The sequence below is a fragment of the Trypanosoma melophagium genome (assembly GCF_022059095.1).
Source record: "Trypanosoma melophagium isolate St. Kilda chromosome Unknown ctg16segment0, whole genome shotgun sequence".
In the NCBI taxonomy this organism is placed as follows: Eukaryota; Euglenozoa; class Kinetoplastea; order Trypanosomatida; family Trypanosomatidae; genus Trypanosoma; species Trypanosoma melophagium.
This window is the reverse complement of record NW_027125144.1, coordinates 439,089-462,155: the sequence shown is the minus strand read 5'-3', so window position 1 is coordinate 462,155 and position 23,067 is coordinate 439,089. Positions and strand designations below refer to the sequence as shown.

At 40.1% G+C, this 23,067-nt stretch overlaps 10 protein-coding genes across 10 annotated transcripts; all 10 read right to left on the bottom strand.

The window, feature by feature from the left end:
• Positions 1–150: 150 nt before the first annotated feature.
• LSM04_003456 (Sel1-like repeat) lies at positions 151–1,179 on the bottom strand (the record flags this gene model as incomplete). The annotated part of the gene is made up of 1 exon (XM_067337606.1): positions 151–1,179. The coding sequence occupies one exon, from the start codon at positions 1,177–1,179 to the stop codon at positions 151–153; it is 1,029 nt and encodes a 342-aa protein (XP_067193514.1).
• A 718-nt stretch (positions 1,180–1,897) lies between these two features.
• Positions 1,898–2,413, bottom strand: LSM04_007363 (uncharacterized protein; the record flags this gene model as incomplete). The annotated part of the gene is made up of 1 exon (XM_067337605.1): positions 1,898–2,413. The coding sequence occupies one exon, from the start codon at positions 2,411–2,413 to the stop codon at positions 1,898–1,900; it is 516 nt and encodes a 171-aa protein (XP_067193585.1).
• A 653-nt stretch (positions 2,414–3,066) lies between these two features.
• Positions 3,067–4,008, bottom strand: LSM04_006490 (uncharacterized protein; the record flags this gene model as incomplete). Its single annotated transcript, XM_067337604.1, has 1 exon — positions 3,067–4,008. One exon carries the CDS (start codon positions 4,006–4,008, stop codon positions 3,067–3,069), a length of 942 nt encoding a protein of 313 aa, XP_067193572.1.
• Positions 4,009–4,269: 261 nt separating this feature from the next.
• Positions 4,270–4,779, bottom strand: LSM04_001758 (uncharacterized protein; the record flags this gene model as incomplete). The annotated part of the gene is made up of 1 exon (XM_067337603.1): positions 4,270–4,779. The coding sequence occupies one exon, from the start codon at positions 4,777–4,779 to the stop codon at positions 4,270–4,272; it is 510 nt and encodes a 169-aa protein (XP_067193482.1).
• A 394-nt stretch (positions 4,780–5,173) lies between these two features.
• On the bottom strand, positions 5,174–6,844 carry LSM04_008816 (uncharacterized protein; the record flags this gene model as incomplete). The annotated part of the gene is made up of 1 exon (XM_067337602.1): positions 5,174–6,844. The coding sequence occupies one exon, from the start codon at positions 6,842–6,844 to the stop codon at positions 5,174–5,176; it is 1,671 nt and encodes a 556-aa protein (XP_067193614.1).
• Positions 6,845–7,261: 417 nt separating this feature from the next.
• On the bottom strand, positions 7,262–7,609 carry LSM04_008909 (Peptidyl-prolyl cis-trans isomerase; the record flags this gene model as incomplete). Its single annotated transcript, XM_067337601.1, has 1 exon — positions 7,262–7,609. The coding sequence occupies one exon, from the start codon at positions 7,607–7,609 to the stop codon at positions 7,262–7,264; it is 348 nt and encodes a 115-aa protein (XP_067193616.1).
• Positions 7,610–7,960: 351 nt separating this feature from the next.
• Positions 7,961–10,999, bottom strand: LSM04_001432 (DNA helicase Pif1-like; the record flags this gene model as incomplete). Its single annotated transcript, XM_067337599.1, has 1 exon — positions 7,961–10,999. The coding sequence occupies one exon, from the start codon at positions 10,997–10,999 to the stop codon at positions 7,961–7,963; it is 3,039 nt and encodes a 1,012-aa protein (XP_067193474.1).
• A 541-nt stretch (positions 11,000–11,540) lies between these two features.
• Positions 11,541–12,962, bottom strand: LSM04_000084 (Peroxin domain; the record flags this gene model as incomplete). Its single annotated transcript, XM_067337598.1, has 1 exon — positions 11,541–12,962. One exon carries the CDS (start codon positions 12,960–12,962, stop codon positions 11,541–11,543), a length of 1,422 nt encoding a protein of 473 aa, XP_067193449.1.
• Positions 12,963–15,666: 2,704 nt separating this feature from the next.
• Positions 15,667–20,199, bottom strand: LSM04_002927 (RNA recognition motif domain; the record flags this gene model as incomplete). The annotated part of the gene is made up of 1 exon (XM_067337597.1): positions 15,667–20,199. One exon carries the CDS (start codon positions 20,197–20,199, stop codon positions 15,667–15,669), a length of 4,533 nt encoding a protein of 1,510 aa, XP_067193506.1.
• A 2,379-nt stretch (positions 20,200–22,578) lies between these two features.
• Positions 22,579–23,061, bottom strand: LSM04_002340 (MIP18 family-like; the record flags this gene model as incomplete). The annotated part of the gene is made up of 1 exon (XM_067337596.1): positions 22,579–23,061. The coding sequence occupies one exon, from the start codon at positions 23,059–23,061 to the stop codon at positions 22,579–22,581; it is 483 nt and encodes a 160-aa protein (XP_067193495.1).
• Between the last annotated feature and the right edge of the window lie 6 nt (positions 23,062–23,067).

The window sequence follows — 23,067 nt, the reverse complement described above, 5'->3', positions numbered from 1 at the left end:
TCCACATCAACAGATATGAATATAAATAAGACACAAACACAAAAAAGAAAAAAACCAATTGAAAACGGACAAGCACTTACACACACAGAGAGAGAAATAGAGAGAGGGGGGAAAAGGAAAAAGAGATATGGTTTCCTTCTTCTGTACTTCTCATCTCTTCAAGCGTAGAAGTCGAACGGCCTCCTCATTACCAGCTGCAGCTGCTTGCTCCAGCCACTCACGCGATCTCTTCTCAAGTCCCGCAATAGCTACTTCTTCAGAACCGGATGAAATGGCCTCGCGGGCCGCTGCTGCTGCCTTCCAGAGTAATTTACCAATATTGAGCTGTGCCATGGTGTGTCCCTTCTCTGCAGCTCTGCGATACCACTCCACCGCCTCCCCCCAATCCGCATCTAATTGATCATCGCCAACCACAACACCATCTTCATACATGGCACCAAGCTCAAACATCGCCGGTGCATATCCGGCATCCGCGGAGCGTTCCACCCATGCGAGTCCCGCCACAATATCAGGCGGAACCCCAACGCCGTCACGGAGACACAAACCAACCTGCAGCATCGCCCCTACATGCCGCTCAGACACCGCCTCGTCTAGAAGTAATAATGCCTGAGAAATATCATTACTATTCGCTCTGCGTTTTAAGAGAGCTTCTGCTAGAGCTGTGTACACCAGTGATCGTCCTATTTTATTACTAGAGGGAAAATAATGACTTTGGTAGAAAGACTGTAGAATATCTATAGCAGCATTCTCTGTTGCCGCCTCACAGGCTTGTACTAGTGCCATAACGTGTGGACGATCAGCACCTATGCTTGTAGACGCATGCGTTTTTGATGGAGCAACAGCCTTTCTTTCCCGTCTTCTTCTTCTAAGTTCCGCCATAACGCAACGTACATCATCTACCAGAGAAGGCAATAGAAGATCTTCCGTCAAGAGCAAGTACTGCAGTCGATCTTCCAAATCACTTCGAGAAGAAGGTGTGGCCACAGAAACAGTAGATGGAGAAGAAGAAGCAGCAGCGACAGCAACCACAACAGGAGGTGATGGAACACGCATAGTGGAATGAAACTTCAGTCGATGTGTCTGTTGAGTTTTTACTTCACTCGATGGCTTTGTAGCGCGGTGTAATGGCACCGTGTGCCCGCACGTCTCTATTTTTGTATGGGCAACTGAATGTGTCATTCAGTGCAGGAAGAAGATATGAAGACGCCAACAGGTGATCAAATGGAAAGCGGATAACCCTAAAAAAATAGTTATATTCGATCCTATCGAAAAGTAGAGACTACAAAAAATAATAATAATAATAATAATAATAATAATAATAATAATAATAGTAATAATAATAATAATGAGGAAAAAGAGAATAAGCACAAAAATGATGAAATAGAAAAGAAAAAAAAGCAACGCATGGACATCAACGTGTCTGTTATGTGAAACATTTGAGATGCTCAACTCATCTTCAATAATGATATATTACACCTGTACATATTGACACAGATAAAGGGAAGCTCAAAGAAGAAAACGAAAAGCTTGATGGAAGAAAATCACAACAACGTTACCAAAAAAAAAATTACAACAACAATAACCAGGTATCACGTTGTCACGTATCTTGTACATATTCGTTTCTGCTTTAACGCGGTATAAACCACCAGCTTTTCTTATTTATTATCAATTCATCAGATTATGTATGCAGAGAAACAGACACCCACCCACTCACATATATATATACAAACGCGCAGAAATAGACAGCGAAAAATATAAATCCACAAACACGCACACCGTACGTATAAAACTGATCTCCCCATATTCCTCTTTCTTTCTCTCTCTCTCTCTCTCTCCCTCTCTCCCTCTCTCCCTATATACCTCCAACTACTTTATCTTATTTGCGGTTAGAGGCCCTTCACCTTGACACGTTCATCATACGACTGAGAATGCCCCATAACGCAACAAACAGTATAAACTGCAGAAACAAGAGTAATAGATACGCATGGTATGAGTTTGTGCAGATCCCAACACCCACAGACATAATGGCGCTAAACAGCAATCCATGCACAAAAACCATCCGTTGTCTGAACGTGAGGGCCTCATGAGAAACTGCTATAAACAAAGAAGATACCGGGAGGCGTGGTGAACCAAATGAGGATGGTAAGATGAAGCGACTGGTAGTGAAAACATTTAACGCCTTTACCATCATAAGATACGCCATGAGGCTGCTAGAAAGAAAGATCAGAAGGGAGATGGCAAAATAGATATTACTTCTAATTAATTCTGCTGAAGTGCCCGACGGTGATATCAGAGCAGCTGCAAACATCGACACAACTGCTCCCGTCGCGTAACACGCGGAGAGGCGGTACAGTCTACGGAATTCACTATTCTGATCCAACTGCCTTTGATTCAGCAGGGAAAAGAAGTCCATGCTCACTTCACCAGTACTACTTACCAGTATAAAATAATAAAAATAAAAATAAAAAAATGAGAACAAGAGAAAGAAATAAAGGATAGAACTGAGTTTACAGTTTTTATTTTATTTTGCAAATATGCAAGTAATTTGCAGTCACTCCACATACATGATGAAATCAATTTATATGGGTAGTGTACCTTACCAAATAAAGAATAGCTCTGAAACATCGAAAATAATATTCAAGCTTACTCTTTAGATCGATCAAGGTGAGTAAAGTTTGTAGGTGGGATGCTAAAAGAAAAATCACGTCAAGCCTACATCCTTACTGAGAGTTCATCCGGATATTATAAGCGTAGAGCCGCGAAATTTAAAGAAATAGAAAAACAACAATAACAACAATAGCACTGAATCTCCACAGACACACACACACCTCGATCCATTGAAACTATAGAGCTTTTATAGGGACACGTTCGTTCCACAAGCTTCTAAACAAGAGGTACAAAATAAACCCTTCCAACTAATTAGATGGTTACATATTTCTTCCTGGCATATACACATAATTTACTCTCATTTGTAGCAAACAAAAAACATAATTGAGAAAACACTTCTAAAGACAAAAGTCATTCGAACAAGAGAGATATCAATAAAGAAATAAATAAATAAACTTCTCATACCAAGGCTGTTGCCTCCTTTTTTATGCTATCGTTTGAAAAAAGAAATACCCGAGCACCGGACTTGGCAGTAGTCGACGATGCAAGTTTCACTTCTTTTCCTGCACACTTCCATGACGTTGTATACACTGGACTATTATTGCCCTTACTGCTACAGTGCACAAAATCACTCACTATCGCACGACCACATATTTCAACAGGCAATCCCCGCATAAACCAGTGTATCATCTTCTCATTAAATCGTGTCTTGGCACCACGATCGAGCACACCAGGACGGTAAATACAAATACGCGAGAATTGCATTGACTCAACTGCGGCATCCGCCCTCCCTTTTGTCTTCATGTAGAGAAACCATGATTTATCATTCGCCCCCTGCGAGCTTACCTGTGCGTAGGTGGCAAGTGAATTCCCACTAAACACCTGCAGGGCCTCCGCAAAGTTCACAACGTACTCAAAGTCGCACCGCACAAATGCCGCCGCGCTCCCCGCATCCCGGCGTGTGGTGCCAAGACACATAGCCGCATATTTATGGCCGCTGAACAGTTGTGAGTAGTACAACTCTGCCGCCTCATAACTGCCGCCAACGTACGACGATGTGGAAACTGTGCGGCCTGCGAGTTTATCCCGCCGTGCTGCAGCGAAGTCACTAAATAACTCCCAGTCGAATGTCGACAAGAGCAGCCGCTCCAGTTGCGCCGCCGTCACCGCCCCTGCGTTATCCTCCGCCGAAACGTGAAAGCCAAAGAGATTAGGAGCATCACTGGCAGAGATTCTTCTAGGGCCCATTGTTGTTGTTGTTTCTTTTTCTATTGTTTCTGTTGCGTTGGCTATTGCTGAGCGGGTGAGGGCAATCACTTGTGTGAACTCCGGCCGCCGCAGCGCCTCACGCACCACGCAGCGCCCAATTGCACCCGTTGCCCCAGCCACAATGAGAGACATGATCAACTAAAACGAATAACAAGGGAAAATAATATATGTTTTTCCAGAAGGTCAACATTTTTTTCAAGAAATAGAATGAAGAAAAAGAAATGAGAGAGAATCAAAGGGGCACACAAAACTACAACGGGAAAAGAAACAGAAAAAATACACAGAGGTCATAAAATATCATCAATAAACAAACGTTTTTTTTTTTTTCTTTTTCTTCTTCTTTTCTTTTTTTTGAATGTATGTGATAAACGTTAGCCGTGATACAAAGCTCAACTATGGCTTTTCCACCGTAGATGCCTCTTTCAGAGCCTTTTGGAGTTGCCAGTCACGCCGTTGTTTCCTGATGGAGTGCAACAGCGAGATACTGCTCCAGCGCCCCTGTTCAACAAACACGCATGGAAACATTTGTCGCTTGCTGCCATCCATAACCTCAGATGTTTTCAATCGTCCAATCACCTGTACAATACAACCATCATCAAGTAAATTCGTCAAGGCATCGGTGTACGCTTCATTTCCCAAGCAACGAACCGTATACTGCTCCTTCACCAATTGTCCTCCTCCTGTTGATGTTCCTGTTCCAGTTCCTACTGTTGATAATTGTTGCGATGACTTTGTTGTTGTGGTTGTACCAGGCGTGTTAAGATCAAGTAGAGTGCAAGTAAGTGTGAACTGAAAAACACTGGATTGGCCGAGGAAACCGGTATGTACGTCATGCAGTGCACCAACCAGAGTCACTCTATTTAATGGACGAATTAAAAGACACTTTAGTGTTGGAAAAAACATGCGTTCTGCTATTCACACTCACACTTCATGCACGTACGTAATTGTTAGTAACTTACATCAAGGAAGAATAGCAAGAAATAAAAAAAAATGAAAAAAATAAATAACCAACAGGTTTGAAAAAAAACAAAAAAACAAAGCATAAAAAAGGGAATACAAGAAATATTTTCTTTCTTTTGTTTTATTTTTGCTAGAGGAACGACGTCTCCATAGTAAAGTTCTTTTTTTACACCAGGCACCATACCTGTGAATTATTAGTGTCATTTGATAAAACGGGACTCGTTATATCACACAAAAAATAAAAATAAAAATAAAAGAAACAAATAAATAAATAAATAATAAAGACACTTTCGATAAAATAATGTCGATAAATAAGAAAAAAAAACAAAAGACCATACTATTCGAAATACTTGTTTAGTACTGCATGCTCCCATTCTTGAAATAGCTCTCGTTCTGTACTTCGTCGTAGATTGTTTCCTGTCTGTCCAGGACTCCCACTTCTATTGTCTGCTTTCATACCTGATACACTTGATCGAGCTACAGAAGCAGCTAACATTTTCCCATTAATAGCATGCAACGGTAGTGATGGTTGTTCTTGCTGTTCCTGTTCCTCTTGTGCAGAGAGGGTATTAGAGCGTAACTCAATCATTAGTTTCAAATTTTCATTTTCTTTCTGTATTCGCTCGTTATTATTCTTAATCATATCCATCTCCACCTGTAGCTGCTGGAAACGCAATTGACTCTCGTGAACTCTTCGCCAATCTATCTTTACTCGACGCAGCTTTGTTCGTAGTACTTCATTCTCCTTACGCGGCTTCTCAGTCTTTTCCCTCAATTCTTTGTTTGTTGGCATCAATAATTCCACTTCACGAATGTGTCCTTCCACTTCCCCCACCTCTTCCGTGTTGAAGGTGTCTGACTTTGTGATAAGCCGCAGTGATTCCCTCTTCAGCTGTGTGATCTCCTGCAAAAGCGATTCCCTTTCTACTTCATACTTGTGCAGAGCCGCCTGTTTCTCCATGTGTGCGGCCTCCAGGTGTTCGCGGTGTGTCGTCTCCCGCTCCACCTGCACAGACTGTTGTTCCCGCATGAATGCCGTTATATCCATCTGCAGTGTTTGCACCGCAGCGGCGACGGTGTGGAGAAGTGTTTTGGCGCGCCGTACGAGTCCCTCCAGTTGTTGCTGCTGCGGCTCAGCGACACTCTCACGGAGAACAAATGCATCGGATGAGACATCCATCAATGTTCTCTTTCGCACCACTTCACTCAATCGCAATATGCGTTGCTGCTGCTGCCGCTCCAATCGCTCCGTGAGAAGCTGAAGGCACATCGCGGCGTTCTCAAGTGTGGAGGCCCGATGACGCCAGGACTCCGATTCCACCACAAGGGCTTCATATTCCTTCTGACGATTTGCGTTTATTTCCTCCAGTTTCTTTAGAGAGAAGGCACGCGCATCCGCACAGGCTTCCAACATCTGCTTCTTTTCTTTCAATTGATCTAACTGTGTTTGTGTAGCGGAAGGTTCTTCTTTTATGGTGTTAACTTTCTCCTGTAACTCTTCTTTTGTTTTCTCCAATAACTGACAACATTCTGTTCGTTCTTTTAATTCATTTTTTAGGCGTGATGCCTCATCGGCGACACGGCGGTACTCACTTACTACCCGCTGTAACCACTCTTGCAATTTATTCCGCTCATGTGTAAGTTGCTCAAGTTCTTTATTTCCTGCTCTCAAAGCATCAGCCGTGCTTTCTTCATGATTCATACGCAGCATGTGTAGGTCTTCTTCAAGTTGAAGAGATTTCTCTCGCTCTCGCTTCAGTAGTTCACGCAGCTGCTTAGAGGAACGTGTGAAACATTTCATGTTCTCATCGTCAATATCCAACATCTTAACATTATAATTATCCTCACGCTTATTATTACCCTTCCCATTTATCCTATCCTCAGTTTCATTTTCATCAAGTGAAGTAATGGAAGAATCAGTTAATATAGTTGACACCTGAACTTTAAGATTCAGTAATTCACGACGAATGGCACTAATTTCCTTATCAACAGCTTCACTTTGTGTCATGAAGAAAAACAGTCATTTCCTCCCGTAGATTGCCGCACCCTTTCTTGCATGATGCTTCTATTTATTTATTTTTTATTTTTCTGTGTTGAATTTCGATTCGTGTTTATATGATCTGTTTTCCGCACGGTAACTTATTTCGTTGTAATGTGAGACTGCTACTTGCCTCTATAGAGGGAATAGAAACTCCCATCGTTATGGTGTAGAAAAGAAAGAATAAATATAAATATATATTTATGGCTGGGAGAAAAGGGACAGAATGCGAAAAAAAGGAACCACACAGGCACACAGAGACGCAAAGATATATACATAGTTAAGTTCCCCACTCATATGAGTAACAAAATAGACAAAAATAGGAAAAAAAACAAAATCTTGACGTATTGAGATTCCTCGTACACAGACAGTAAAATAAAAATATCCTCACGCAAGCCTCTTAATGAGATGTAGTCCACTGTCTGTCTGCACAATATCACTCACTTCACCAACAGCGAGTGAACGCACGGCATCTTCAAAAGGTTTCATCATTTCACCCGGACCAAAATAACCCAAATCGCCCCCATTCGCATAACTACCACAGTCACTGCGTTGACGAGCGGCATCTTCAAACGTTATCGTTCCACTTCGAATTTTTTCTGCCCACTGCAGTAACTCTCCACGGGCCTCCTCGTACGACACACCATCAGTTTTCTTGCCAGTTCTGCGGGAGACAGGGTTACGACTCCCGCTGAATTTGATCAGTAAATGCTCTGCACGAAGTTTTTCAGACATTTTGCTCACAAAGGGTTAATGTACTTTCCTCTTTATTTTCTCGCTATAATTTTTTTTTTCGTGTTTTGCACTAAGAATGATAGTGGTAGTGATGTATCCTTTTTATTAAAGAGTTTATATTTACCTGTATTTTATTTTCCTTGCTACGAGTCATCGTATAAAGAAATATCAACAAAAAGAGAGAAACAAAAAGAAATAAATAAATAGAGAATGGTAGATATAATGACATTTGGATATAAGGTCAGTGTAATAATAATAATAATAATAATAATAATGAGGAATGAATGTGTATATTTCCGTCATATTTCTCATGTTTCTTTACTGTTTCCTCAAACTACTCGTACAACCCTCTCAGGCACGCACACTCGAGGACAGGTATGATAAGGAACACACACGCAGACCAACAGAAAGCGCATGTGCAGCCAATTCCATAGACTCTGTGCAGACCAACACAGGGCAATGTGAACTGTACTTTTCCATTAAATAACATGAAAACTCCAGCAGTTGTACTTGTCGCATGGCACTATTCCCATTCACTTCTTGTGCAAGTGCTCCATCTGCATTGGGCCAACCACAGAAGGAATGAGAAGTAGAAACCACACCACCACCACCACCACTATTATTGCTATTACTATTACCAATAGTAGAGAGAGTTTTAGATGTATTAGAAAAAATAGGAAACGCTTCCCACTCAGGCAAGATGGACGGTAATGGACGAGACTCCCCATCACGCTGTTCATCCAACACAAATTCGTTCTTTGCATCTTCCATAATGCACAGTGTTGCAGCCGCCATCTCCGCCGCACATTGATCGTGTGTTGCAGCGGTGGGTGAGTTTGAACGGGTACTACTGAAACTGAGACGCACTGTCGGTGTGGAGCGAACATCTGAGAGATCCGCCAGAGAGACAGTGCGTAATAGTTCATCCTTCACTACTCGTGGAACACGAATCATATTTTGTTGTTTAATAAACAATTCTTCATACAATGCAGCAGAAGTGATAGAGCTCGTTAATGCGATTAAAGATGTAGTGTCCATAACTAGTAATGCTCCTTTTAGGGATGTGGCCTGCTCTGTGGCAGAGAGTACACGTAAGCGCATAGCAGACAAGATGACAAACTTAGGCGTCAGACGACGTCTAATATCTTCTACAATGGCTGCCGTGCACTTTTTCCAATATATCTCTTCTGGAGTATTTTTATGACTTTCACATTCATCATCGTAATTTACATAATCTTTATTCTCCATATCATGAAAATCACGTGTTCCCCATGGATTTAAATTACCACCACCTTGTAATATTTCTTCTTCCTCCTTTTCTGCTTCTCCCTTTTTAGTCTCTAAGGATACATCCTCAAGGGCTCTATAGTACGCTAACGCCTTGGCATTTGGGTTAACACGATATGCGTCAAAGTTTTCAATCACAAGATTACTCAAATCACAACAACGCGAGAGTGCCACATATGCCTGTCCTTCTTCAAATATACCTTTAAAGTCAACATTCACATGCGAGAGTGACATTCCTTGTGATTTGTGAATTGTAATAGCATAGGCAAGTTGTAGAGGAATCTGAATACTACAACTCACCTCACGCTCTCCTTGAAGTACGGTCCATCTATGTGGTTCAATCATCACAAGACGACCACGACTATTATTACCGAAACCACCACCACTATGTGTTTCAAAGCGTACAACGGGGAGAAATGTATGTTTAGCTAATAAACGAAGATCCTCTACAGTCGCTTTATTCGCAAAATCCTTTACATGACGTGTGTCAATCAATTTCTCTAGCGTCCCCACACTACCATTTACTAGTCCAAGTGAAACATCCAAATTCTTTAGCAGCATAACACGACATCCAACTCGCAGAGAAACTTTTAAAGGCAAATCTGCCGGAAACTTTCCCTCACCACTGTGATGACCATCATATGTAACAATCTCTGTTTTTAATTCATTAAATCGTTCCATATTTACCGCCTCCACCTCCGCACGTCGTGCACGCAATATTGTGAAGCCAACATACCGCTCTCGCTTTGAAAGACCGCCACTGTCCACAATTGTCGCTACTTTGCCACTCTCACAGTCTGTGTTTTCCACCTTCACTTTTCTTTCCGTTAATTCTCCTGTTTTTTCCTCCTCTTCCTCTTTCTCCTCCTTTACAAAACGTACAGTTGTGTTGATGGAGAGTGAATTTAAAAGAGCAAGCGATGTTGCGGTTAGTGCCCCGTGGCGCATTTCATTCAACATACCGAAAAAGACTTCATCCTTTTGACGAAAACAGCGAGAGAGAATACAGACTCGTGGGTTTATGCGACACCATGATTTTGCTTCAAAACAAAAACGAGGTTCCTTCTTGCTGTTTTTCACAATTGGTGGAAGTTGTAGAAAATCACCACAGAAAACCAATTGAATACCTCCAAATGGTTCAAGACTTCCTCGTATCTTGCGTGCAACATACTCAAGAACATCAAGAAACCATGCATCCATCATGGATATCTCATCTATCACTAGAGTATTACAAGTACGCCAATTTCGCTTTGCCTTTGTTTTCCGTTGAACTATGTGGTACACATCATCAGCGGAATGCTGCTGTGGTTCAATAATACCACAACCAGCGAAGCTATGAATAGTACTACCATTTAGATTTAGTGCCGCAAGTCCTGTAGTTGCTGTTACAAAAGTTGTGCTTCTTGGTAGTGCTGCCACAATGGCACGTAGTAAGTGTGACTTGCCTGTACCGGCACCACCGGTAAGAAAAACAGAGCGATGATGTTTGACAATAAGATCAAATACTTGTTGTTGTTCTTCTGATAATGGATTAAATGGAACAAAGGGGGCTTCACCAAATGCTGAGTTCCCTATAGGAGTCTGTGAACTACTTAACTGTTCTGATTCTGTTGCACGTGGTGCCGAAAAATCTTTATGAACATGAGATGCACCTTCTTTCTGTAAGATAGCAGCATCATTGTTTTTACTAGTACTAGTATCATCATCATCAACATCAATGAGAATAACCTCGTCGTTAAAATGTTTCTTAACAGAAACCACAACTTGACTTGTTATAATATTATCTTTTTTCACACTCTCTTCACACCGTTGTTTAACTAATGGTGAAGAGTTCGTATCCAAAGATGATAACGTTGGTACCACATTACTGTCAGCATCACACGCATCATCTCCACGCTGACGCTTCAACGTTACTTCTCTGTCTTGTAAAACTTCCTCTGGAGTACTTCTTTCACTAAAAACAGACACATTGCTTTCTGTGACTTCCACTCCTTCCGCACATTCACGCTGCGTGATACTCTCTGTGTTGGTACTCTGCTGTGGATTCTCCCATCGCCGGATGGTGCGCAGACCCTGATGTGCCTTAAGCGCCAATGTCCACATACACCCACGTAATGTATTCTGTGGGCAGTTTTTTCTTTCTTTTCCTTCTCTTTAACTGACACCAACTGAGGATGAAGTGAGAGTGGAAAAAAAGCAAACAAAAGAGAAAGGTAAAAAAAAAAGACAGACAATTAAAAATTAATAATAATAATAATAAGAAACATAGAAAAACAACTCAAGACGCAAATAAAACGAAAAAAAAACATGAGAGAATCATAGAAGCAAATATACGATAGATGTACGAAAATATATGCCATAGTTTTGAGGGGCAAAAACGTTTCATGCAAGTCCTAGGAGACACATATATACCAAAAGATAAAATCGGCACATCCAACGTGATGCGAATTACAGTACTGTAATACCAAACATAAAACAGATGATGAAAAAAAGAAAAAACTTGACCAACTTTTGCCACCGTTTTTTTTTTTTTTTAATCAGGTAGCAAAATGAAACATCATATCATCTTAGGGTCAATGACAATTAAGTATTACAACTACCTCAAGAATAGCAAGAACAACAATTCACAAACAATTAACTCACCTTATTTGTTCTGTGTACGCTCCATTCTGTGTAACAAAATAGTAGTTCTCAGGTCATCCTTCTTTGTAGCAGAGATAATATCACCAATATCAAAGCAGTTACGTGCCCACTCATTCGCAAAGTGACCTAATGAACCACTACTATCCATTTCCAGCATAACAGAACGAAATTTCATGGTAAATGCTACAAGAAAACGTACCAGAATACTACTATCACCTTCAGCAAAAAGGACATCAAGAATGCGAGCCGCAGTACAAAATGGGAAATGTGCACAAAATAATCCCTGAAGCCATCCGCTAGCAAACACGGAAACTTCTATACGACGTAATCTAAAATGTGCAAAGACATCGGGCATCTTATCGGCGAGAATTTGTTTATATAAAACTAGATCCTCCTGTAAACGGTACTCTTCATGATATCCATGTGGAAGAAATTGATCAAAAAGAGCCGTTACCACCCAAAATGTCTCCTTCGCCGGCAAGTTTAATAATACAGTAGCTACAATATAACTAAACGCCTGATGGTAAGAAGGTAAAACACCTGCAATTTCCAAAGCTAATAAAACTTTACGTAATTCCTCTGCTCCACCCCCATTTTTCGCAAAGAATGGATGTCTAGGTGCAGTCCGAACAACATCTTGCATAATATCCTGCAATGGCTGACCACAAACCATATCGATATGCAAAATAAGTTCATCATACATTCGTGGTGATTCACGCTGCAGAGCTCCGGCGTTTGACCACTCTAACCAAAGTGTTGGACGCAAACATTGGGCGAGACCGTAATTATACACACAGTTAAGTACAGGCAACGTCACAGAAGGATGTCGATGTAACGATAAATTACAAACGGCCTCTTCATCTTCTTCATCCTCTTCCTCATCTCCATTATTCACACTGCCGCGTGATACATCTAAATAACGATGTAATTTATAACAACTGAGATGCTGTTTACGCTGATCCTCCCGCTGCTCCTCCACTGTGGCACCTGTAAATCCATAGAAAGAAGTACTCAACCACACCACACGCGGATCTGACTGAAAATTAGAGGATCGTGATAAGGCATCCAAAAACACCGCACTGCCACTATCATCATCTGTCAACTGCACACGTGTGCGTATCCATTTACGCCGCCGCACGTAACTCATCGAGTTTGGTGTACTACTGCAAAAGCGAGTGGGAATAGTAAAGTCTGCGGCGTAGAACCATCCATCGCGCTGCTGCCCGTTTGGTGCGACTGTCCACTCGGTTGCCCATACCCAACCAATGGGCGTGAGAAAACTATCGCGGCAAAGAACCACATCGCCCTTTTTGTTTGACCACGCCGTGCGGCCCATTGGCAGTCGGTGAAATCCCCATCCCTTCAGTGGATGATAACGTTGATTCTCCCAACACTCCACCGTTACACGAAAAGAATCTGTCATTGTGGAGTGGGTTTACTCCAATAATATATATATATTCCTACACTGCGGAGGAGGAAGATGGAGTAAACGGTCCGACAGAATTCTGTAGCTGCAATGAGTGATAGGAATTGGAATTAAGTGTGGAGAATGACCAAACATCAGTAATCGGGGGAAAGGAAGAAACAAAGGACAAAAAAAAATAAGTAATGAAAATCAGCAAAAAAATAAAAAATAAAAATAAAAAATAAATAAAACAACGTATGGAATTTTATATAAAGCATGCAACAAAACCAATTACATATAGTGCAGTTTTTGGGGACACAAGTATACAACTCATTTAAATTACAACCACCCAGGAGAGGAATAATAATAGAAATATCTTCCTCACCCACCAAACCACACATGTGCATCAAATAGTAATAATAGTAATAGTAATAATATGTTTAGCTAGAAAAAGCAACAAAATAAAGACACCGGGTACCTTTATTTATATCTCTTGCTACACCAAGATCGCATCAAGAGGACGTCATCAAACAAAGAATACATCTTTCTTCCTTTCCTCCTTTCTATCCCTCTACGGCTACTATACTAACAGAACCAAAGAGTGAAGAAAAAAAAAATAAGAAAGAAATGGTATGAGAAATAATTGCAATAAATCAGATGCAAACACAATCAAAGCAATAGGCATATTTTTTTTTTCATTATATATAGCATAAAGAAACATAAATTGAATCAAAAAAACAAAAATAAGTAATAAAAAAAAAACAGTCCTCTTTTCCATCGCATACTCTTCTTTCTTTTTCCCATTCTAGAGAAGTAAAACAAAAAAAACACGCCAGCTCAATGCTAAACCACACCCTTAACCTCAAAACTCGGCACATACATCTCTAAAAACCACCATTATTCGTTATAAAAAACATAATGTGTAAATTAAACACCGATACATACAAAGCTTAAATTATTTAAACAAAGAAGAAATTGTACTTCAAGTTATTACCTCTTAGTTGCTATGCTTACACACATTCTTTTCATGTTGCGGTTGCTGTTTTGATTTTATTTTATTTTTTTCTTTTTCTGCTGATTCCTAGAAAAGCAAATGCCGTTTGTTTATGTGTGGTCATGCGAGAGAGGATAGAGGCGGTGATAGTAAGAGTGGCAGAGAGTAATAAAATGGAAAAAAAGACCAAGAGATATAAAACATAAGTAAAATATTTAAATAAAGAAAAAAAAGAGGAGTACAGAAAACAACCCAGCGTACAGACAAACAAAGAGGAAAAAACAAAAACAAAAACAAAGAGGCAAAAGAAAATATAATATGAAAGTACAAATGATATCTTTCTTCTGATCCCATTCTTTATATGCTTCCTCACATTATAGCAGCACTAATACTTTTCATTTGCCTTTTCTTTTTTTGTTCGCAATTTCTTTCTTTTTTTCTTCTCGGGAATACACAGACAAACAGAGGTATAAAAATGTATTAAATCCTGTTATCTTTTCTTCTTTCTTGACTTTTCTCGCCCCTCTCTGTTTCTTTCTCTCTTATTACTCTTCTCTTGCAGTTCATCTCTTTTAATTCTTCTTGTATTATCTCTTATCCAACTCACAGACACACAAAAAAGAAAGAGTCAAACTGTTTAAGAAAGCGAAATAAAGAAAGAAAGAAAAAGAGAAAACAAGCAAACGAAATAACAACACGGGGAAAAAAGGAGAAGAACAGCAGAAGTGAAATACACCAGTAAAAATTCTAATGGCAAAACACGCCGCTACTGAGGCAAAAGCGATCAACGTAAAAAGAAAAGAAAATGACACACAAAGACACGAAAAAGAAGATGAGGGAAAAAAGGAGGAGAAATAAGAAGAAGGACGAGAAGAAAGAAAACAAAAACACAACAGATGCATCTAATCCTAGCCACTCAGGAGCGCAGCTGCTGAGCTGAAAAATAAATACAAACAAACAAATCAACAACAACTCTCAACGAGGAAAGCACAAACAAAGGCAAGAAGGGAAAAGAAAAAGAAAATGAATATATAAAAAAAGAAGCAGATACAAAGCAAAGAAAAAATTTTGATGATTTTTCTTCTTTTAAGGCACACATTGGAATCTTTCATCTTATTCTTTTTCTATTGGTATTATTTTCACTCTTCCTGAGGTCCTAATTACGGCCGTATTTATAATTTTGGTTGGTTTTTTTTTCGTTTTTTGTTTGATCTACTATCGCATATTTTTCTTTTTTTTGGAGGGGATATCGTTTCTCAGAATAATTGCTTTTCATTTTACTTCTGAAAGCAAATTTACTTGGTCCGTAGCCAATCAGCCACAGGACCTCTTGTCTATTCAATATGATACAACAGAGGGACCATACCAATGGGCCGGCACTCGTTGCACAAGAAAAGAAAGAAACGAAATATATATATATATATATATATATATATATATAGAGAGAGAGAGAGAGAGATAGATAGATAGATAGATACGCACTCTAAATCGAATCAGAAATAGTAAAGCCTGCGTTCATGCAGCTATACTTCTTTTTGTATTTTTTTTTCTCCTACTTACACGCAATGCATGTTTGCAGGGATATATATATATATATATATATATATATATATATATATATATATATGCGTATATATGAAACCACAGATCGTAGTTTATTTTTCTAGCACATTCAAAGAATAATAATAATAATAATAATAATAATAATAATAATAATTTCTTACCCTCTCACTCCCAACACGCGTTAATATTTTTGCATTGATTACTCCCGCCATCACCACTGCTCGAACTGTCCTCATCATCCTCAATAAGTGGATTTCCAAACGGAGGAAGATAGGAAGCCCATGTCTTTTCTGGCTCCGCCGTGCAAGAGACAGTAAAGCCTGGACCCAACACAGTAGCAGGATTTTCTCCTCCTGTTAATGCCAATGTTGCACCATCAGTATTAGTACTAGCAGTATTCGTATTCGTATTCGTATTCGTATGGGTGGGTACAGTATCCACTGAAAAGGTCATAGCTGTCCAAAGATTCCCATCGTGTGTAGTGGGGCCCATCTCCTTCAACCACGGCACCTGCATTGGGTTGAAATAATGATCACTCTGCTGTACAGCATCAAGTGTAAAGTTGTGCCGCGCCACAGAGGGCACCACTGTATTCATGATATTATGGAAATCTAAATCATCCTCCTCCATCGTTTCACTTTTTAATCTTTCTCTCTGCTGACTCACAGGGAAGGAGGCGCACAATTGCTGCGACTCCACTCCTCCCTCGCCACTTCCCATTGCTGTGTTTGTCACTGCGGTATCGGGTACAAATTTGCTCGTCCTTAAACTCGATAAGACTCCAGATGCACTTGGCGCACTGGACGTTATATCACCACTCGTATCAATCGTCTTATCACCGTCTTCTAAACCGTAGCGAGACGGTCGATTTCGCACGACAAGCCGTGGGTTTTGCGGCGTACATGTCAGTACGGCATCCATAGGAAGTTGATCGTGAATTGGATTTCTCGCAGGACTCGTTCGAGCATTTAGTAAAAGTTGAATATTTTGCGGTGTGAAATGACTACACTTCGGCCATGATGAAGTGCTGTCCAGAAGAAAACCAAACGGCTGTGGATTTGAAGAGGCATTTCGAAAGTACTCCACCATCGCCTTAGCACTACTCTGTTCAGCGAATTCAACAAAACTGAAACACAAAGAAACGGAAGTGTCTCCTGTAGAAAATCCTGTTAATGCAAAAGAAGCAGTAGTATCGGTTTTGGAATGAATTTGATTATCATCACGACACATGCGAACTTTATTAAACTCTCCGAAATGTAATAAAAGTCGGCGAAATTGACCTCGTCGGAGTGTAGATGGTAGTTTTGTTATGTACACTGTGCGTTCCATAAGCTCTGCGTGAGTATAAACAGATTGCATGGCCGTACCACTAGTGCGAAGAGAAAGTGGTGGTTTTATAGACTCTAACGCTGTATTCATTTCCGGTACAAAAGAACGAGAACCCACAACACGTGGTTGAACCTGTACTTGTTGTTGTTGTTGTTGTTGAGGGGCAACAAAGATATAATTGTTTCCATTATCACCATGCGTTGATGATTGGACAGATGGTTCAAACACAAATGAAACAGGCATCGCTGCATGTGAGGCAACACTATCAAATGAAATATCATGAGAAAAACCACTAGCATCGCCAACGCCACGAAGACTCACACGTGCTGCACTGGATGAGGCCTGCGTTAATCCAGGTGAACTATTACCAACACTTCCAGTTCCCGGTGTAACTTTTGCCACCACACGTCTCGGTGTAGGTCGTGTACTTGTATTTAGTGAAGCACTACTCCCCATACGACTGCCATCTGCTCGAAAGAACTCTTCCACAAGTCGTTCATACTCTTTACGATAGGGATCTTTCTTTGCACGTGATTTATTGTTCTGTCGCCACAGAGAGGTCATTTGGTCTAGGCACTGCATTAGAGTTATCCATGGCTTTTGTTCTTCTTCAAATTCAAGTAAAGCAACTGTTTTCATAATCATCTCGGAATTTTTTCTGTACTCCCGCGCAATACTTAAAGGTTTTTCATTGGATTGAATTAACTTCACCGCCAATTCATATGGACTTTTCATCAGATAAGAGAACTGAAATAGGTATCCAGTTAAAACAGCTGCCACTTTACGGGATTCATGCGGTTTGTTATTATCCATAAGTAATTGAATAAGAGCACGAGCAATTGTCTGCATGAAAAAAATATTTCGAGTTAACACAGGATCTTGAACAGTTCCATCAATGTTTACATCTTTACAACCTTTTCGAGGAATATTTAATTTTTCATGCAATGACAATAATGCATTTACAAGAGGTGTTGAAAGTGCAACAGCGTGGTGCATCATCTCTGTTAAAGTGTTAGTGATAACAGAAGCTAACTGTCCAGCAGTTGCTTCTGTTGAATCAGGATGAACAATTAACGTCATTAACTTTTCTGTTAGTTGACCAGCATCTACAATAGGTGCACAAAGCTCCTCTGTCACAGCCAATAGCAACGGATTAATTTTTGCATCACCCAAAACATTAAACACAGTTTGGCTTGTCATGGATGGTGTCATAATAGCACCAGCAGATTTTTCTGTTGAAGAGGGTTTCACCAAATACCGTGCAATGATGGGATATGGTTGTTTTGAAACAACGAAATTATCCAATTTTTCAGCGGCTTTACGTGCAGCCAGCTCTGTATCGAAAAATACCACACCACTCCGACGAGCTTCACCTCCACAGTTTACAAGATCCGGATACATACTCACATCAAGAGCTCCATGGGGAGAAAAAAGTCGAAAAAGTGTTTTTTTGCTTGTATTCGGAGATAAATTATGAACTCCAACTAGAAAGAGTTTGGGATCATCATACTCACGAAGAAAAAAGGCATCAATACATTCAAGTGTTGTAATACATGGGTCAGAAATAGTACTCGTAGTAGTAGTAGTAGTAGTAGTAGTCGTTGTTGTTGCCGTCGTAGCAGCTGCGGAAGTACCAGGAATAACAGTAGCAGATTTCTTTGTTACAGGAATAGCGTTAATGTTATTATTATTGAGAGTATACTTACCACTATATGATGAAGTACCAATAGTACTACTACTACTACTACTAACAACACCACCACCACCACCAATAACAACTGCAGAGCCTCCATTATTAGTGGTATAAAGTCCATTAAGATACACCACATCAATAGGTTGTGTTTGACCCATTGGTGTTCTTTGTCGAAATCCCGCTTCAGCTTCTCGTGCCTTTGCTTCTTGCGAATACCAAACAAGAGCACTAACACTTCTGCACGTTATTGGTGTTGTGGCAAACCCGCAATTTTTCACTGGCCAAATCTCACAGCGTTCGGCACCCTTATCAATGAAATTCAAAGTTAATACATTCTCTGCGTTTTCAGGGTCAAGCCCATGAACTGCCACAACATGTTTTAAAGAAGTTGGCAGAAGAGAGAAATTATTGTTGAAAAATCGCCACATATCTGCATGAATACGACTTAATTGTGTTCCATCTGTCAAACGCCATGATTGTGTTTGTGGTTGTTGGTGACGAGAAGATGAAAAAGAATATGGTGAGCTCACAGACTGCACTGAATTTTCCCGTGTTGAAACCTCTAATACATCAGGTCCACAATATCGCACAGTGAGAGGTTGATGTTGTCGGTTTGGAACAAAATCATTAAATTTCTCTACCGCCACTGCCGCAAAGTCCTTAGATGAGAAAAATACAACACCAGCTCGACGGTTTGGCCGTAGTGATCGATGTGGTGGAAGCATTTCCGCCTTTCTAGCTCCCATTGGAAAAAATATATCCAGTAGTTCTTCCTGTGTTGTACGTGGTTCTAAATTAAAGACAGCCACTAAATGAAATCCATTACTTTTACATTCCGCATTATAATCCTCCATGATACGTCTTGAAAGTGAATGTGGTGTCATTGGAGGAAGAGGAAGAGGGATATTAGCATTCGTCGCACTTCCAGAAAATGTTGCAACACCCGCCATCGTAGGAGTTGTAAGAGAAGGATCCACACCAGATGATGTAGCAGTGTTTGCATTATCCGTATTATTCACTCCCACACCTTGCGAAAGTGAAACATGTGCAATCGATGATATTGGTGGCCAATTAGACGCATCGGCTCTTATAGAAGGTGAAAACACCGGATCTGCCGTACCACTCGTGTTCGACATCCATCCCATAGACATAGAAGGTACAGCAAATAATGGCATTGATGTAGAAACTCCACCGTTGGCGTAAAAAAGAGACGTTGTAGGCATCATTCCGGTTGCTCCCGCTGTTGTTGTTGTTGTTGTTCCTGCTACTGTTGTAGGTGTTGTCATGGCGGATGTTGTTAGCGATATAAACGCATCTCCTGTTCTGCTGAATGGAAGTTGAAACTCCTTTGCTTCTGGGTTTAATGTAGACTTTGGAGCCGCTGCCCCATCCCGCGTGCCCCTCCACGTTGTTGTCGTTTTTGTTGTTGAGCCGTTCTTAAATCCACCTGATGGACATTCACTCGCTGCCAACATATCACACGCCGCACTTGTGGAAACGGCTTTATCTTCCATCTGCACTTGTTGTTGTTGTTCGCGGTAACTGCGACTTGGTGTAGTGAGATGACTGAGAAACGGACTGTTACTTTCTTTGCTTACAGAGGATGGTGTGTGTGGTTGAAAGTTGCCCTCCTGGTCATTAACTCTCGCAGACACGAATGCTCCTGTTCCTTCCATCGTAACGCGATGCGGCAATTAAGAAAAATAAATAAACGAGGAACTTCCTCTACTGACTGTAGATGGAACGAATGGAAATGGTAAAAAAAAAAAAACGCTCCCAACACAGAGTGCTCTTATTAGACTTCCGTGTTCAATACACAGTAAATAAGAATATTGGGAATATAGTTTGCCTCTAAAATGTACGGCACGATTTCCCACCTTTGGTCACCTATAGTTGATATATGCACAAAAACAAAAAAAAAAGAAAGTTTCTCTTTTCTTTACGTATCTCTTCTTTAACTTTCTTGCTTTCTTTTTCTATTCTTTTTTTTTTAACGGTGTCTACGAGCCGCTCTTTTTTTTTGGTTATTAGTTTTATTATTTGCTCTTCCTCTTCTCAGTTTCTAGTTGTTACGAGTTCCGAGATGTATCTCACTTCGGTTACTGTTATTGTTGAAGCAGCTAGTTGTAGCGATCTTGTGCTTCAATCAATTAGTCCCTTCGTGGTAGTGTGGAGTAATATATATTTGTGCGTGTATGTATTTGTATCACCACAGCAGCAATAAGTACAATAAGAATCACAGCAGTAGCAGAAACAAAAATAAAAAGTAAAAAAAACTCTCTTGTTGTTTTTTTGTTTGTTTGTTTTCGTGGGCAGGAGCGAGGGTAAATAAAAGTGAGTGATACAAGAAAAAAAAAGATATTCAGGTAAACAATTCAGATAAAAAATCTTGAGTCACAATATCCGTGATAAATACTCTTTTTTTCTCAATATATATATATATATATATATATATATATATATATATATATATATATTGCTGTGTGTGTGCGTGTATATATATATTTTTGTGCGATCTCAAATTCTTTCTATTTTTTCTTTGATTTTTTGTTTGATTTTTTTTTTTTTTGGTCGAGTTGGTACAGTATTTCTCTCTATTCGTTCGTCTCTCTCAGATCACACAAATATCCGTGTATGAAAGAGGAAAAGAAAAGTCGCAAAGAGAAGGTGAAAGTGGTGTATATAGTACAGCAGCTTTCTCTTTTATTTTATTTCTTTGTTTTGTTTTTATTTTATTTCTTGTCTTCTTTCTTCCAGAAGTTATTTGTTTTTTAACTGCAAGTGCCTTGGTATTCTTGTTTCGCTAATGATGCTATTACTGTATTTGTTTGAAATAAATAAAAATTTATGATAACAACAATAACAGACACGGGGATAACAAGAACGAAAAAGATTGTATACCTGTGCTTGTATTCCTCTATTTTTTCTTTGTTTTGTAATACAAGGTGCTTGTATAAAAACAAATATATATGTATATATATATACTTCTGTGTGGGTGGGTGTGTAGGTGAGGGTGTAGGTGTGTATCTATTTGCCTGTCTGTCTGCCTTCTTGTCCAAATATTTCTTAGCTTTACTTTCTTTGACTGACTGACTTAAGATACACTCGGTTTATCACTTCCTTTTCTCAATAACTCTCAACGAAAAGAGCAATTGATAGCGCAAACAGATAGAAATATTATGATAGGTGCGCAAGGAAACAAGAAGAAAAAAAAGCAGTCCTCTTACCACAAGTAGAATATATATGTAATTCCACTGTAGTAGTTGTTTCCTTTTTCCTTAGTTGTCTTTCTTCTATTTGTACCTTTGCCTTTTTTTCCTTTCTCTGTCGCTCTTCTTGTTGTTTAGTATTACTGCTGTATGGAACGTCAATAAGGAAATGAGAAATAATATAAGTGAAACGGGTATTTTTTTTTTCTTTGTTTTTTTTTTCCCCCTTCTTTGCGCCTGGGCTTCACAATAAAAAAAAACTATAATAAAAAAAAAGAAGTTATTAAGAAAAAAAAGAGGTGAAAACCTCAACGCCTATTACTTTTTTCTATTAATAAGAGTGTATAAAGAAGAAGAAAGGGGAGAAAAAAAATGATATAAGAATAAAGTATAATAAGCACAGTTGCATTTCAGACAGGAACATTCAAACAAATGTATGGATAAAGAGAAAAACAGTATTTCACCCATATATATATATATATATATATATGTATTGATCTGCAGTTCTATATGTATATCACACATAGAGAAGAAAGAAAAGAATACAGAAATGCATTCCTCAAGAAAAAGATGAGAATACAAGAAAAGAATAATTTTCATATATAAAGAGACACAGATAGCCCGAGAGAGAGAGAGAGAGAGAAAGGGAAAAAAGGAGAAATGATAATCGCTTCTCCCATTCAAATATCATTTATTCTTTTCTCCATCTCCTTCAATCTCTCTCTTTCTCTCTCACTCACTCACACACGCACACACACTCCATGTGTCTCTTTCACATTACTCTTTTCCTCATCCTCTCTCACAGCCGTACAGACTCTCCTCGTTGCACATTTCTTTCCCCATACCTTAATCAAACTCATTCAAACACGACTCCACCACATTTAGCAAATTACTATTCTCCAACGCCGCCGCCACTCGCTCCTTATCGCCAAGCTGTTTATTCACCTGCTGCTCCTGTTCGTGTGTGCCGGGGGCGACGCGGATGTCAATCTTCGTGCTGGCCGGCAGCGCGCGTTGGAGGCGGACGTGAATACAGAGTCCAATCAGCGTCGTCATGCTGCAGTGCGGGACGGTGGGGGTGAACTCCACCCGCACGGTGCGTCTCGCCTCATCGACGGTGATGTGCTGCGGCTGCACGACCCGCAGTTGCTCGAGTGTGTTCGGGTGCTCGGGGTCGCGGATGTGGCGGATGTGTTCGTACACCTCCAGTGCATCCACCGGGTCGCGGACCGCCTCGTCCTGCTCCAACTGCAACTCCACCGCACTGCGTCGCAGGGACTGCGAGGTCTGCTGGAAGACCGTGGGGTTTGGGTTAACGAAATCCGTCATGGACAA